Here is a 16,100-nt window from a genome sequence, read left to right as displayed (position 1 = left end):
CGGTGTACCAAATGAAGGCAAGATCTGACAAAAGTTGTCATCATCATCGTTAATATACTGCATACACACACACACACACACACACACACACACACACACACACACACACACACACACACACACACACACACACACACACACACACACACACACACACACACACACACACACACACACACACACACAGTAATATTCTATTGCCGCTTAGTATGCTTTACAAGTTGGCAATAGTTATGTTGTATTCGAAGATCAATGAATTGATCGACTTACTCATATCCTCACGTGAGCTGATTTACGATTGGTTGTCAGCATCTTGCTTAAGTTTTATGTGTGTTTGCTGTCTACATCACCTATATTATATACAGAAGTTATCCCACTTTTTCATTATGACTTGTGACGAAGAGTTAGGACCAGATCCCCTATGGGAAACACAGTTGAGACCCCGATTTCTTAAAGTGGCCGAGCTGTTGCTTCCACGTCGCAATCGGCTTCCAGCTCGGCTCTTCAGTGCTAGTCTTATTAACGGAGAGGAAGAGCAGCAATTCAGTACTTCAAATGAGCCAGAAACCGAGGTAGCCTTGAAGATTCTACGTGTACTTCAAATACAAAGACCACAGTCATTTGACAGATTCTGTGAGGTACTTCGACAAGTTAAGGAATTACTTCCAGTGGAAAAATGGATCCGACCTAACCGTCGTAGCATGGAAGCCCAGCCGCCAGCAAAGAAACTTAAGTTGGAAGTAGAAGACGATCCAGGTACTCATGCATGTCTGTAACGTGTTTGTATTTGAAGATTTTACTGTGGTCGATGTGCACTAGCTTCTTATTATGATTTTACATGTCAAATGTATCATACTATGTGCACTAGCTTCTTTTATTTGTAACAGGAAAGCAAGAGATCAACGTTGAACATCAGGCAGCACATCCAACACAACAAAATGACAATCGCAAAAGCCATCTTACTTACAGCAGCTCTTCTAAAAAGAGAGAAACTACAAAGTGTGTCGTATTTCTGGTAAATGACAGCATATTTAAAGAATACTTCGATTTAAAACTTAGAAAAGTGCTCGCAGATGCTCTGGCGAACGGACTTGGCTTTTCCAAAGAGAAGATAACGTTTTATCCTGTAAGTGAACCGCCTGCTTCTAGTGAAGGCGAAAAAATTCTTATCGCTGAAAAAGCTCTAATTACAATTGTTGTCAGTGGAGCCGATAAAGCCGAGATTGAAAAGCACATCGATATGATAACTTGCGTCATTTCTACGAATAGCAAAGTAAAGGAGTCAGAAATCGAAATTGTACAAAAGCTGAATACTAACAGTTGTCTGTTGGTCATTCGACTGCCGGGACTGGGAGCAGTGCACCTCATCATTGTGGTTTTGAGTTCGGAAGGAAGACTGAAGTTTCTTCAAGAGTTCGCACAAGCTTTGCCTAGATCAGCTCTTGAAATCAGATTTGGATTCGCTTCACTGCCATGCTTTTCAGCTGCCTTGTTAGCATTGTCTTCACACCCTGATCACAATGTATTTAGACATCGCCAAACAGGTAAATTTTAAAATTATAATTTAAGTACAAGTTTTATCCAAAACATATAAAAATTATAATGTTTATTGCAATATATGAAATAGAATGTTCTGTAAATAAGTATTCTTTCTCTAGACTTTATTTGTTTATTGCAATTAAAATTGATTATCTTTAAAGCGTTTAGAAGCCGAAAGGAACTCAGTCGAAAAGCAGTCTCGCAATTATTTGAGTTGCTAAAACCCTATTATGTACAAAACACAAGGTTACTACAAATATTCTCCCTAAGACAGGGCTTTTAAAGTCTCATGCATATCTATGCTGATCGTGGACGTTTGCGAATAACCTTGGCTAAAATTAACTGCATGGCTTTTTGAATTTGTTAGGTTTTAGTCTTAATGTATCTAGGCTAGACTCTCAGGCGACATGCCTAGCTACCCTTTTTAATTAATTGAAACCGACAGTCTCGTTTACAACATCTATTGACAGCATCAACATGTAAAGAGCACTAAACAAAGAGCAAAACAACGACCAACAAGAAAAATTCTCTCTACTTTAAACAGTCTCTGAAAGTAGACAAATGTTCCCAACATGTTAAAAATGGATCTAGCAGTGTATGGAAACTACGCGCAGACTAAGTTACCCAATCATTTGATGCTGCAATCTTTACCTCTTTTATGCTGCAAGTGAATCGTACGATAACTGTTTGAATATTTGATGCGAAGCAAGTACTATGTGGCAGTAATTCTATTTTCAAGCAACTGGCAATGTGATTGTATAGATGGAGTGCAAAACAGACTAGAAATCGTAGGTGCGAAATATATTATAGTATATTCTAGTAGTGCTTACAGTGAAGTCCATCAGACTTTAAGCATGCATGTACTTACATTAATGCATTGGGTTAAGAAATAAATTAATTTCACAATATTGCAGACTTTCTGAGGTTAAAGTGTGTATGTATACTCTCGTACTTGTGACCGCTACATAGAATAATACCTTTTTGAATTCATCGATGTTCCTTGATAACTGTATGTGCATCAGGTCTCGACATGTTTACTAAACTAGGCAGCAGAATGTATGCAATGCATCAAATGACTTTGTCATCACAGCATCACCTTCTTCTTGATACGGTACTGTATGCTATCAGCTTATCATATCCACTTGACATCAAACTGATTTGTATTATTTTTACAATACTACAGGAAAAAAATTACAGCACACAAATAGTTGAACGTTATTTTGCTAAAGTCGATGATTTAGCAAGCAATTTTACAAAAATTGAAGAGGAGGTTTGTCTACCCTAGAGTACTTGACATATTGTTGTTATTGCATGAAAGAATCTATTTGGGTACAGATTCTGAACTTGAATCATGTTCTTGAATTCAACTTGAAAAGGAGACTTTATGTTTTTGAACTCAACTTGAAAATGACACAAGATGTTCTGGAATTCAAAAGAGTAAAATCTTGTCATATCACCTATTTAAAATATTATAAAAATGTAATAAAGAAGTTGACTGTTTTATTTGTGGTTTAGAATAGCATGGATTTTAGCACTACTCATTTAGAAAGCATTCAAGTCACTAAATTGGCTCAACGTTCCGAGAAGTTAATGAAATCGATGAAAGCATTCAGAGAAAGGATCGACAAAGTCTGTTTTCGTATGTTGTTCGCTGTTTGCTCATTATAATTTGTTGATTGCGGCAGTTGAAACGAAGATGTGAAAACAAGAACAAGCTGTCAAAGTCTTTGCAGGAAAAACCGACAAAAGCGTTAGATACAAGTCCAGGTCAAACAGACAACACACACACACACACACACACACACACACACACACACACACACACACACACACACACACACACACACACACACACACACACACACACACACACACACACACACACAAGCTTATCGTAAAATTCTCTTCTAGATTGCAAATTGCAATGTTCTGTTTATTAAATTGTAGCAATGTCAAAACGAAGAACTAGAACAGCCGAAAGGCGTATATTCACAGTAGATCCTGATCGACTCGGAGCCAGAGAAGAGATACTGTTGGTTGAAACGACATCGGCATTTCAAGTTCAGCAAAAGCCATCGAAGGTTTATGAAATTGTAGCACCGCCAATTGGAATGGAATCAGTAATGCTGCAATTATTAATTAATTAAAAATTCATTTAGTTAGCAATGTCTGATCTAGGAAGTAAAAGAAAGCAAGGTATATGATCACACAACGTTTGTATTAGAAGAGACCGAAAAAGTTTTGAATACAACACGGTTGGAGGCAGATAATTTGTCATTCTCACAATATTTGGGTGTGGACATTTGGGTGCACCTTGGGAAGCAGCTCATTGCCAATGTGGACAAATGTATTACAATTTTTGTTTTTGCTTAGTTGTATTGTCGTCAGTTCATGCAGTGGCGGATCCAGAGGGGTTCCGGGTTTGGTTCCGAGATTGACGGATATTAATTCTAAGTGTGTACATCACATGTTCTTATAGATATCCTAAAGGCGTTCGCAAACGACGGGACCCATTTTTTAAATCCTGGGTCCGCCGCTGGGATTACGACTCCATGTGTTGTATTTTTTGTTCTTCATATGTATATATATATATATATATATATATATATATAGCTGAAGTCTCTTCTGCTGTGCCTGTTCGAACATTACTGACGAGGGTGAAACGAGGCGATTGGAAGAGTCGCTTTGAGCAGTTACTACGTAAACAAGAACTGCTGTCTCTGGATCAGTTTCTCAAGCTCGACGCAGAATTGAAGCATTCCAGTACTCGGTACGACATTGCATTTGAGACTCCTTCAAAAAGAAAGCGTCGGTTCAAGGTGTGGTTGAATAAAGATGAACCTACAAATACCAGCAGAGAAGAACAAATTCCAGGCGTCTTTTATCCAGAAGAAACATCTCCTGGTCTTGGATCTACCGCACTTAGAGTGGGTTGTGGCATTCTATGTTCTCCGTACGATTCCAGGCTGACAGCAGACATCGCTCTACCAGGATATCCATTTGATTGTCGTTTACTCGTGAAAACAGGTCGGTAGAATTATGTCATAGTTTTATATTTCAATACATACAAAATAGTATTTTCAATTTAGGAATTGCTGACAGTAGCGATCGAACCCCAAACGAGAAGAAGGAAGACTCAATTTTGAGTGAGACTTTCCTAGAGAAAATTCGTGTTATTAACGGAAATCTACTTGTTCCTCCAAAACGACGAATACCTGCTGAATACAAGCAACTATTCCACAGAAAGTGTGAACGACGGACTTACAAAGTCAATTTTGGTTTTGAACTGACCGTTTCAAAAGAGAGGGAAATACATCCGAAGTCTAGGGCGCCGGACAAGGTAAATCTAAGTTGCATGCAAACAATTTCGTCAGCTCTATAGATCTAGCATGACTTGTTCTCAACTGTGGCAGATCGATCTTCACATTCACAGCACTTCGTGTGATGATATGCTTCAACAGAAACAAGGACGTGACTGGAAGCCTCAAGATGTTCTTAGATGTATTCCAGAAATGTTGAAATTTACAAAGGACCTGCATCGTTATTTCTAGAATTGACTAGGACTCTATCTATGTTGATGTAGAAACGTTCCCAAGCAAATAAATTGAAAATTCAAACTTTGTGCATACCATTCTTATTTCAAGGAAAACGATGTCTCAACCGATTGCCTACGTTCTTGATGTTTGTTAATTAAGACTCACTTGATTTGAAGTATTTGAATCTGTCAAATCGTATTTGTACACTGGATACGATCACAGCCTACACTATACATAAATTGATATTACTGCAAGTAACAAATGAACAGAGAAGCACTACAGTGATAAACTCTCGGCTAGTGTACATACATGTACATACACACCACATGCTAAGACGTGTACTGCAGTGTAAGTTAAAGGCAGCTGATGATCAGAAGGCACAAACGCTTATGAATTTGACACCATTGAAAATACCCTCACGTGTTGGTTACACCTTCATTATTTACACAGCTATCGCCGTCTAACTGCAATCAATTTGGTCCACAGCTAAATAGGCACAGGTTGAGCCGCCAGAGCAAAAACAAACATTAATGTGGGAAAACATGCCCGTGCAAATGCAGATTAGGCGCCTCTGTTCTCTCACGTACACCAAAAATACAAGCTGTCAGACTGCAGAACCACTAGGAAACACTGTGGAACAAGCCAAGTCAGGTAGCCTCTAATCTAGGCCATCTTCGGATTAGTGCGTGCTGGCCCGGAGTAACACGCGCGTTCACTGGTTGCTGGTGAGAAAACATGCACGTTACAAATTAGGCGTTGTTTCTACCTGCTAAACCCTTATCTAAAACAAAGGATTAAACACCATGTACAGGATGGACGCCCAATGACCGAAATTGTCGTAGCCATGCAAGCTGCCAAACAAAGAGATGATGACATCACGTTCGTCTAGTGGTCGTTAGTGACATCACTTCTCGCCTATTGGTCGGAATAGCTTCATTTGCATCTGCGCTAATCAAGTATATATACAGACGTACGTCCGGTCACACGTCAGACAACTACTATACCCTTAGCCCGGATATCCGGGCCTCGGGTAATTAGTTCCTACTTTCACCTACAAAAAGACAGTTGTCATTGTCAGTCACTAAATCTTTTTCTACTTTAAGTTTATTAGCAATAAATGTTTGTCTTTCTATGCGGCTACTTTTGTAATCGACGCTACATTGGTCTGGAAATCCGAGACTAAGACGCGCAAGAGGTAGGTATGTATAGAGTATGAAATTAGACCAGCCGCATGTTACCCCTGTCTGTTACTGAAGGTCAGGAACGCTTGTCTAAAGGAAATGCAGTATGAAAAGTGGCAGATCGTGTTCGTGTTCTCACGTGTTCTCTCAACTGTGGCAGATCGATCTTCACATTCATAGCAGGGCATGTGATGATCTACTTCAACAGAAACAAGGACGTGACTGGAATCCCCAAGATGTTCTTAGATTTATTCCGGAGATGTTGAAATTTACAAAGGACATGCATCGTTATTTCAAGAATTGACTTTAGTGTGCTGCTGCAAAAGTATTCCTAAGCAAATAAATTCGAACTTCAAACTTTGTGTATTCCATTCTTATTTCAAGCAAACTCTATAGTGTGTCTCAACCGATTGCATAGTACGTCTAGATTACTCACTTGACCTAATATAGCTAAATAGAGTATTTGAAAATATTTGGTTTCATCAAATCGTATTTTATACGTGTATGATCAGGGGCGTACGCAGGATTTCTCTAGAGGGGGTTCGTAACTAAGTTCTCTAACGTAACATAAACTTCATCTCGGCCTTGTAGATCCAGTAATAGGCGCGCCGAAAAGTTAAGTGCTGTACTACTTTATAGATTTATATTATTTTTTACAGATAATTTCAATGTATCCAAAATCGGGAGTCTCGTTGTGTCTTCTGCTGTCCCCATATGTAATGGTGCTGTGTAGTTGCGCTCATGCGGCATTGCCTAATTCGAATTCCGCCATTACCTAGCGCCTAGAGGGGGTTCGTCCGAACCCCCTCGAACCCCCTCTGCGTACGCCCCTGATGACAGACAACATTATATATAAATATATATATATATATATATATATATATATATATATATATATATATATATATATATATATATATATATATATATGTCACGAATGAGTTCTTCCAGACACACTTGACAGTTGGTCATTTTTAGTCACTGAAAAGTTCTTTAATTAAGTTTATAAATAATGCTAACAGTAACTAATTGCCTGTTAATACAGGTTACCGTTATCTGTTTGCACGGCTTGCACGAGCTCTCAGAAGACGACGTTTTCATCTACACTGGATGCATGCGTTCAGCCAGAGCCGTGTATACAGACATGGACAAAATTATAAGAACACCCTGCCCTTCCTTTACCATATATGCACAATTATAAGTAGATCAAATGTAATTACCCTACTCTCGCTACCATACTACGTTGTTTGTTGCGTTAGGTTAATTAATTAATGTCTTTAGATATTGTATAAATTGCTTTTGGTCCTAATGCAATTCTAACGGAAAATAATGAAAAATGATTAGATATTAATTGATAGCGGAAGTAGCGGAAGTGGGCGTAGAGTCCTTGCTAGACTCTCTATGATATTTTTTATGATATTTTAAAAATCCGGTTATAAATTGCATTAGGAAAGATTGAAGCCGCTCCCTAGTCAGGTGGATATGCATTTTAGCGGTAAAATCTGCAAACTTTGCTCCAGCTGAATTTTTCTTACACGTGATCACTAATTTGTTCACCACAGGAAGTGACATCACAGTAGTCTTTATCATGGTAGAGTTTGCTTATTTTTTTGACTAGAGCTTTGAAAACCAAAGTAGGGCTAGGGCTAGAGTCTACTTTAGTGGTTTGTAGTTGGCAATTGAAATTAACCATTTGCACATTTAAACGGTGAAATGATGCGCCAACTTCACCTGCTGGATGGTGTTGGATTCCAAAGTCTTTTGCAGTGGACACCTAAGAAGAATTGACTAGAACGCGTTGACTGAGACCTATGCCATAATGAAACAGGAGATTCAAAGTACTCTAGAAAGATACCATAACTTTATAAAGATACCATAGTAAAGACCAGATTGATCGCCCAACAAAATGAAGTTTTTTAGCGTTTGCCACAAAACGCATGCGCATTACATTTTGTGCTGGTTAAACTTATTTTCCTCAAGTTGGGGGTAAGGCTACTAGTAAAGAAAGCAGTTGAGCGAAAATCTTAAAAGGATTGACCCTAGAGCAGTTAGAGATATTTGATCAAAGTTTGTCTACAACACAAAATTTAATTAATTAAACCCGACGAATTTGGCAGCATCTCTGAGGTTGCATGAACATACCTGCACCTTTTGTCAACTGGAACATCCAGTGTGAATGTGGCAATTAAGTTGGCAGATGAATATCATCTTCTTACATGCAATTTGCTCCTACAGTGTGACACATTGGAAGTTACTAAAGCTGGTTTACTAGTATTCATAATACAAGTGTGTGTGTGTGTGTGTGTGTGTGTGTGTGTGTGTGTGTGTGTGTGTGTGTGTGTGTGTGTGTGTGTGTGTGTGTGTGTGTGTGTGTGTGTGTGTGTGTGTGTGTGTGTGTGTGTGTGTCTGTTCCAAATGCAAGAGAGTTGGCATCTTTTAAGTGTCATGTGTAGGATTACTGTGTACAAGGAGTTGTGATAAAATTGTCAAATTGTGGAATGTAAGAAACAATTGAGGTGTTGCAGGCACTCTTGATCAACAGGAAAAGGTCTGACCCTCTGTGTACCATCTATGCATTTGATTTTCTTCCATTTTGTGATTATAGGTTTATACTATGGATGTTAGTCAAGAGAAACTGATTGTTGGCTCGGTGAGTTGTCGTTATCATAGACAGTGTTGTAGTTAGCTGTTAAGATCTATTTTGATTGTAGAAAGGAAGCCACGTGTTGATCTGGGATCTTAGGAACACTGTAAGGTGGTGGCTGTAACATTTGATGTTTGCAGGCTAGTAGGCAGATTAACAACAGTCAGACAAACAAGCAGACAGACAGACAGACAGATGGACGGACGGACAGACAGACAGATAGACAGACAGACACAAGCAGAGAAAAAGAAGACAACATAAACACTTGCAAACAATCATGTAGTTACTGTCTGTCAAACACTGGTATTAGTACACTGTAAATACTAATGATATTTGTGATACAGAGTCAGCCTTTGTGGCAAAGGGAGTCGACTCTGAAATATCAAACTCGTTCAATTAGGTGCTTTCCTAATGGCCAAGGTCCACACAGATAGACATTGATGGCTCGTTACTGGCCATAGCATCATCCTACATGCTAGAAAATGGAGAGAGAGTCAGTCGCCGTGTTTGTCACCAACTTTGTTTCGCTTTCATTTTGTTGTGCGTTAGGAGTCCTCCAAGAGACACTATTATTATTCGTCATGTGACCGACATGGAAACAAGCCTAAGTGAAAGGAAATGTTGTACATTTTAGTGACAAGTGAGAGACAGTGTGGTACTAGCTGGAACTGTTGCAGTAATGTCATCAAACTAACAAACGTGCAGGCTCTTTTGTGTTAGAAATACGTCATGATCACATGTTTTACAACACAAACATGTACATCTACCACGATCCTTTCTGGATATCTGACTTCTATTGGTGGCCATTCGGTTCACACAAGTTTTCGAGTCAAGAAAAGTTTCGTTCTGGTGCATCGTTGTAATAGACCATCGTGTCTAATATTTCAACACACACACACACACACACACACACACACACACACACACACACACACACACACACACACACACACACACACACACACACACACACTAATGTATTGATATGTAAGTATTGAGCAGAAGAATACAAACACCTTTGATATCTTCACTTTTCTACACAATCACTAGACTGCTACATTCAGATTAAAAATAACAACAAATCACAATTGAGGACATTTAACTACAACAACACTATTAATACGCAACACAAAAACACATTCCCTTGTTTCTTCATCTTCCCAAATTACATTTTGTCCATCGCTTCTTTGACTTCTGCAAATATTGGATTTTGTATGGTTTTGCACGCGTCAAGTAGTTTGTCTGCTGCTTGTTTCTCTCCTCCTTTCTGTGCCATCACATCAAATAAAGCTTGAACTTTATCACAATCGTTGACCAGAACAGTGAATTCTCGCAGCTGATCTCGTGTTTCTCCACAATCACGACCGAGTGGATACCATCTGGTAGAGCCAATTCCTTGAATTGCCTGCAGAACTCGACGAGAATACGAATCACGTCTATGATCATCCTCTAGTGTAAGGCATAAAAATCATTCCTTACAATGAAATACAAACTTGTACAATAAAGTGATCAGCAGACTAAACAGGAATATGAAGCAAAACAACAGAGAGACTGGAAGATCAAGAGACTGACAGACATGCAGCCATAATGCAATTCACACACACACACACACACACACACACACACACACACACACGCACACGCACACACAAACACACACACACACACACACACACACACACACACACACACACACACACACACACACACGTGTACGTGCACACACAAATGGACAAATGTCAAGCCTTCCATGTCATTCGTAAATGACGTCAACCTTAAGGTTAGTTGCGAAGATAGCTCCCCCTGCCTCTAGAGACAGGGCCTCCATGCGCTACGTGAAGGCTTAGGACCAGCGCTACAATCCACCTGGAGCTTGGCCAGAGTCATCCAGGGGCACTGACTATGGCGCAGCTTTGGGACTGGACACCAAAGCCCACAAGTACCCGTCTGCTGCATGATGTTACAGCCAAGCTAGCGGTCATGTCCACCCCAGTCAATGCCAAGTACTCATTTATACTCCTGAGTCGAGAGAAGCAATTGTGTGTAAGTTTCTTGCTTAAGGAAATTATGCCATAGCTAGTCATCACAGTGACTTGAACCTACAACCCTGCAAGGTCCCGGATGCTTTCGTTCTCGAAATGCTCTCTAACCAACTGAGCTATTGCACCACACAGACACACAGGCACACACACACACACACACACGTGCACATGAACACACACAAACACACACACACACACACACACACACACACACACACACACACACACACACACACACACACACACAAACAGACAGAGAGACAGAGAGACAGAGAGACACACAGACACAGACACAGACACAGACACAGACACAGACACAGACACAGACACACACACAGACACACACACACACACACACACACACACACACACACACACACACACACACACACACATTTATCCAGTGATTCTAGCATGTGAAACTAAGAATCAGTATGTACCTGTTGACTGAGCAAACGATCTAGCAGTAGATTGAGCTCTGGCTGCTGTCACATCATCTTCCACAACCTGAAAATGCAAAGAGATCAAGGAGTAAACTATTTTCTGTCTTATGTATACGACATAGTCAATCAGTCATCTACAACATTTTATTGATCACTAATACCAATTAACTAATAATTAATATATAAAAGAAATATAATAAAAATTAATTAATTAATTATTGTCACTGAGGTGAGTGGTGATATCAATAATGTTAATTCTAATTTATTATTACTAAATTGACGTGCCAGTGGGCATGAACAGAATGCAGCAACTTTGACTGACATGTATACAACTATCTGTACATCAATGATAATCATCATTAACACGAATGCCATCTAACTGAACAAACCTCATCACTCTCAACATTAGTTACGTCTCTGATTCTTGCCAATCGTTCTTTCAAAGAAGCAATCTCCCTGTCTTTCTCTGCCAACTGTCTTTCCAGTAACGTCATCTACAACACCAAATAATGTAATACAGTAACGTAAGCTTCACTTCTTATTTATATTTCCATACTTTATGTTTATATTTCCCCACTGCAGCTACGAGCTCCTCTCTCTTCGGTGTCTTTGCTGTAAAAATGACAAACACATTACAAACATACATATGTATGTATGGACACATCATTTAACATCTTCACATTAAAATGTGTGAGTTGTGAAAGTCAACACAGAAAATTATATTTCTAAAGCAATACAACACTTTCATATCACCTCCTTGCATGACATACGATTCAATTACAGTTAAATTCAAACTCACTGTCATACAAATGAATAGATGGACAGACATACAGACAAAACAAAAGAGACAGACAAATGGATGCAAAAACAGAACATTAGAAAATAATTTAAACATGAAAAACAAATTAGAGAAAAGGAAAGAAAAAATTAATTGTTTCTTTCACTTACATCTTATGGCTTCTTCCATCATCTCAACCACATGACTGCGACCACGTCGCTTGGCAATCTCTAGTGGTGATCCTTCACTCTTACTATCCCACAATGACATCACGTTAGTAATATTATTGACTGAAGGATATTGAATGCATCACCTCTCATGTTGGGGACTCGCTCCATGTTTTAGGAGAACATCAACACAACGCACACGACCATAACAGGCAGCCCACCACAGTGGTGTACGACCATAATTATCATTGATATCAACAGGAACAGAACAAGTCAAAAGTCTCTCTAAAATGGTCACGTGATTATTCCATGCAGCCCAATGTATGGCTGTCCTTCCCACCTGAGTAAACAAGAAACTGATAAGATAGTGAGAGAGTGTTTATGTTAAAATATATTAAAGCAACAGACATTCCATTCAACACACACAATGAGACATTCAATAGAATGATCAACACACAAACACAAACAATAGCAAAATGAATGCATTGCACTCACAAATATGTTTAATACATGCACAACAGACACCACAATATCAACTCAACCTCTCAATACTCAAACTCACATCATCTCCCTTCATCAAATTAATATCTTTGGTCTTCAATAATATGTCAATGATGTTGTACAACCCATTCATTGCTGCTACTATCAAAGCCGTCTCTCCCCCCTGCACACACAAGAATGTATTATTATAATTATTATTCCACCATCCCCTCCATGCTAAACCAAAAGTCACCAACCAAAACAATTAATTACTGCAAACCTATTTAGACATGTTGGCTATCTCCACCTTCCTTGCTCGTCTGCAATTTTAAATTTGTGTATGTCAAACGTCATTCCTTGCAAAGTTGTCACAAGATTTGTCAAAACTGACTGCTCAAGATCAATTAGAAAGCAGTCATACAAGTACAACGTCTAACATCTCAACTAAAATATAAAAATCCTATTTCCTCATGTCACAACTTGATCTCCGCTTATCGTCTCCCCACTGACACAAAACCTTGTCTTACCAAAACACTTAAATCATTGACACAAGATAATCGTCTCTGTTAAGCCACAAAATTAATAAAAATAAAAATTGCTGTCTGCACGTACAGTATATCAAGCCAAACATTCATTCCAACCTCAAATTACTAATCCCCACCTTCCTCTCTACAGACCATCTAAGGTCATCAAGACAGCACAGCGACATGAATGAAATCACAAGCAGTAACCCAAAATCATCATCCATCACACATTTAATAAATTAATATCAATGACCCATTAAATAAAACTACTTTTGTCAAACGTCTGCATCACACTTGAGAGTTTGGCTTTCACACTAAAACATGTTTATAGTTAGTAGAGAGCAGTGGGACATGAAATCACAGGCCTCTAAGCTTGCATTTTCCGCTGCTGGCCATTGGCGACCAGGCCTAAACTTTTGGTCGCCAATTAGAAATTTTACTCGCCAGCCACTCCCACACAAGACTGCTTCTAGAACTAGATAGTCTGTCGCATGTCACTGAAGACACTAAGGTCGCTAGAACTCATTACATTAAATATACAGTAACACAAACAACAACTCAATAACTTAGAAGTTTACGAAACTTCTCCAGGCCATCCTTTATATGCAAGTCTCCTAGATCTAGTAGAACTATTCATCCATTTTGCGGCTACTGCTTCTGGCTGAAATTGGCAAACAGGAGGGCCCTCTGATGAGATGCGGATTAGGTCTTCTAATGTTTCGGTTGCCAGAGAGCTTCTGCAGTCTGTCTTAACTGCATGTATCGCTAGCACGCTCCAATGGCTCGCTGTTGATCATGACTCGGACGGGGGACGTACCGCTAGGAGATTGTGGTCTGTCTTGGTGCTCCTCTGTTTCATCACGCGGCTGCTTTGATCTTGAACTGCTGTTGAAGAAGTCTTCTATCCCTCGTACGCGCTTCATTATTGTACACTACACGTGCCGTTGCCACCAGTGACCCGGATGTGGCTCGGATATACCACTGCTATTAGTGCACGAGCAGGATGCGGAAACGTTCGGGTTGGCTATACACATGTAAGATCGTATTCCCTCGTGTTGCCAACGCCCATTGAGCAAAAAAAACGGACGGCGCCACTGGCTCATGTGACGGTTGGTCGCGATTGGCGACTTACTTCTATGATCTGCTCGCCAAGTTGCAGATTTGGTCGCATTTGGCGACCAAAACAGTCGCCACTTAGAGGGCTGAATCATGTTTAGATTGAAAGTATGGTTAGATGATAGTGATGATGGTGAAGTTGAATGAAATAAAAACCAACAACATTATTCATCTCTGCATGCAATGGCTGCTTCAGCCAGTCACAAGTCAACACTGCTGCCTCTTGACGAGCAAGAAGAAACGAAAACGTTGATTGTTGGATTAGATTGTTACATCTAGTTGATATCTATCATCTTATCAACAACACATCACACTTTCACACACTCAATCAACTCACCCAGCCAGTCACATTAACATCTGCTGATTTAGTGAGCAGCAACTCAATCATTTCCTTGTTCTTCTTCCTACACGCTTGTATCAGAAGAGTGTCCTATTTTGAGATCAAACGACGTGCAGTTCATTTCAACATCCAATACACACATTATAACTCACAACACATACCCCACAGGCAGCACGCGTACTATTGACATCAACTCCCAATTTCAAAAGACGCGTTACTAACCAAGTATCACTACTCCTCACCGCTTCCCACAATTCTTTCTCCATTTCTACACAACAAACAAACAATAACACTCCACCACACAAAACAACTCAAAGAAACAAGAGGAACTGATAGATAGACGCGTGCGCGTCAATTAATGGCGCCACGAGATCAAACGAAGTGCATCAGTTACGCAACAGTGACGACATCACAGCCAACCTTTTCTATAGTGCTGTACTCACTGAATACACACCGACTGACGATGACTGAGTCTACAACGAAGGGAACAGTCCCTCTGACGTTCTCTACATTCTACGCATGCTCATCTATTAACTCACGTGACTAATTCATTTGATCACGTGCAATAATCTTCTCTACTACAAACAAACAGAAGTTAATTTCAGACGATTAAATCAAATGTTGTGTGATGTGTTTACAGGTATAGTAACAGATATTGTAGATTGGAGACGTTCAATACACTTTGAGTATTTATTGTCATCAATTAATTAAATCAGTTATATGAAACAGACAGTCATCTAGACCAATACAAACTGAAAGTTGCTAGTAAAAATAGAATGAACAGGCAAGCTACGTAGATATTCAGCATATCAATACAATAGCACGTCACAAATCTCTTGTGCAGACAATCTAGAAAGCAAACTTTCTCACTTAATAATTAAATGAGAAGATAATCTCTGTCTGGCATATATGATATACAGTCTATATTCCCTATTTCTCTAATTAAATGCCATGTTTGTCATCTACACGTCGTACTCACTTACTCGCCAACTTACTAACCCAATGCTTCTTTACACAAAAGCGGATTCACAGCAACAACAATCTTTCCTGAAGTCAATTCGAGAAGGTCCGACCAATCGTACGATGACTGGCCGTCGTCGATCTGTAGATCGATATTTCAACTGTGGCTTTTGACCCGATATTAATATTGCAATTTGTTCATTCAGTTTGCTGATGTCTTTGCCTTCTAATTTTCTGTCAGCATAAGTTGATAGTTGGAGTTTAGTCACTTTTTTCTGCTCTCAGTTGGTCGATCGTTTGTTGCATAGTAGATACTAGTAAATGAAGCTATGTTTACACCGTCGCTTCAC

General features: G+C 39.4%; 3 protein-coding genes across 3 annotated transcripts; 2 read left to right on the top strand and 1 right to left on the bottom strand.

Annotated features, from left to right (window-relative positions):
* Window positions 1–209: 209 nt before the first annotated feature.
* LOC134184676 (uncharacterized) lies at window positions 210–3,054 on the top strand. The gene is made up of 6 exons (XM_062652423.1): window positions 210–756; window positions 888–999; window positions 1,060–1,544; window positions 2,562–2,650; window positions 2,723–2,809; window positions 2,875–3,054. The coding sequence occupies exons 1-6, from the start codon at window positions 210–212 to the stop codon at window positions 3,052–3,054; spliced, it is 1,500 nt and encodes a 499-aa protein (XP_062508407.1).
* Window positions 2,901–5,156, top strand: LOC134184856 (uncharacterized). The gene is made up of 7 exons (XM_062652620.1): window positions 2,901–3,168; window positions 3,225–3,306; window positions 3,487–3,659; window positions 3,718–3,886; window positions 4,153–4,566; window positions 4,629–4,879; window positions 4,953–5,156. The coding sequence occupies exons 1-7, from the start codon at window positions 3,061–3,063 to the stop codon at window positions 5,088–5,090; spliced, it is 1,335 nt and encodes a 444-aa protein (XP_062508604.1). The 5' UTR covers window positions 2,901–3,060; the 3' UTR covers window positions 5,091–5,156.
* Window positions 5,157–9,898: 4,742 nt separating this feature from the next.
* LOC134184266 (ankyrin repeat and SOCS box protein 8-like) lies at window positions 9,899–15,312 on the bottom strand. The gene is made up of 10 exons (XM_062651910.1): window positions 15,211–15,312; window positions 14,952–15,058; window positions 14,788–14,880; window positions 12,893–12,994; window positions 12,477–12,670; window positions 12,334–12,416; window positions 11,942–11,997; window positions 11,775–11,879; window positions 11,383–11,449; window positions 9,899–10,349 (listed from the first exon to the last, which is right to left on the bottom strand). The coding sequence occupies exons 2-10, from the start codon at window positions 15,054–15,056 to the stop codon at window positions 10,066–10,068; spliced, it is 1,089 nt and encodes a 362-aa protein (XP_062507894.1). The 5' UTR covers window positions 15,057–15,058; window positions 15,211–15,312; the 3' UTR covers window positions 9,899–10,065.
* Window positions 15,313–16,100: the final 788 nt, after the last annotated feature.

Source organism: Corticium candelabrum, chromosome 9 (genome assembly GCF_963422355.1).
Source record: "Corticium candelabrum chromosome 9, ooCorCand1.1, whole genome shotgun sequence".
Taxonomy (NCBI): Eukaryota; Metazoa; Porifera; class Homoscleromorpha; order Homosclerophorida; family Plakinidae; genus Corticium; species Corticium candelabrum.
The sequence above is the reverse complement of the archived record's forward strand: the minus strand, read 5'-3'. Positions and strand labels throughout refer to the sequence as shown.

Coding starts and splice junctions, on each gene's coding strand:
- LOC134184676 (XM_062652423.1), top strand. CDS start 210: ATGCTTTACAAGTTGGCAATAGTTATGTTGTATTCGAAGATCAATGAA. Junction 1,545..2,561: donor ATTTAGACATCGCCAAACAG/GTAAATTTTAAA, acceptor TATGTGCATCAG/GTCTCGACATGTTTACTAAA. Junction 2,810..2,874: donor TTACAAAAATTGAAGAGGAG/GTTTGTCTACCC, acceptor ATTTGGGTACAG/ATTCTGAACTTGAATCATGT.
- LOC134184856 (XM_062652620.1), top strand. CDS start 3,061: ATGGATTTTAGCACTACTCATTTAGAAAGCATTCAAGTCACTAAATTG. Junction 3,307..3,486: donor AGCGTTAGATACAAGTCCAG/GTCAAACAGACA, acceptor ATTAAATTGTAG/CAATGTCAAAACGAAGAACT. Junction 3,660..3,717: donor CGCCAATTGGAATGGAATCA/GTAATGCTGCAA, acceptor TGTCTGATCTAG/GAAGTAAAAGAAAGCAAGGT.
- LOC134184266 (XM_062651910.1), bottom strand. CDS start 15,056: ATGGAGAAAGAATTGTGGGAAGCGGTGAGGAGTAGTGATACTTGGTTA. Junction 12,995..14,787: donor ATGTTAATGTGACTGGCTGG/GTGAGTTGATTG, acceptor TTGTGTGTGCAG/GGGGGAGAGACGGCTTTGAT. Junction 11,998..12,333: donor GATGGAAGAAGCCATAAGAT/GTAAGTGAAAGA, acceptor TCATTTTTACAG/CAAAGACACCGAAGAGAGAG.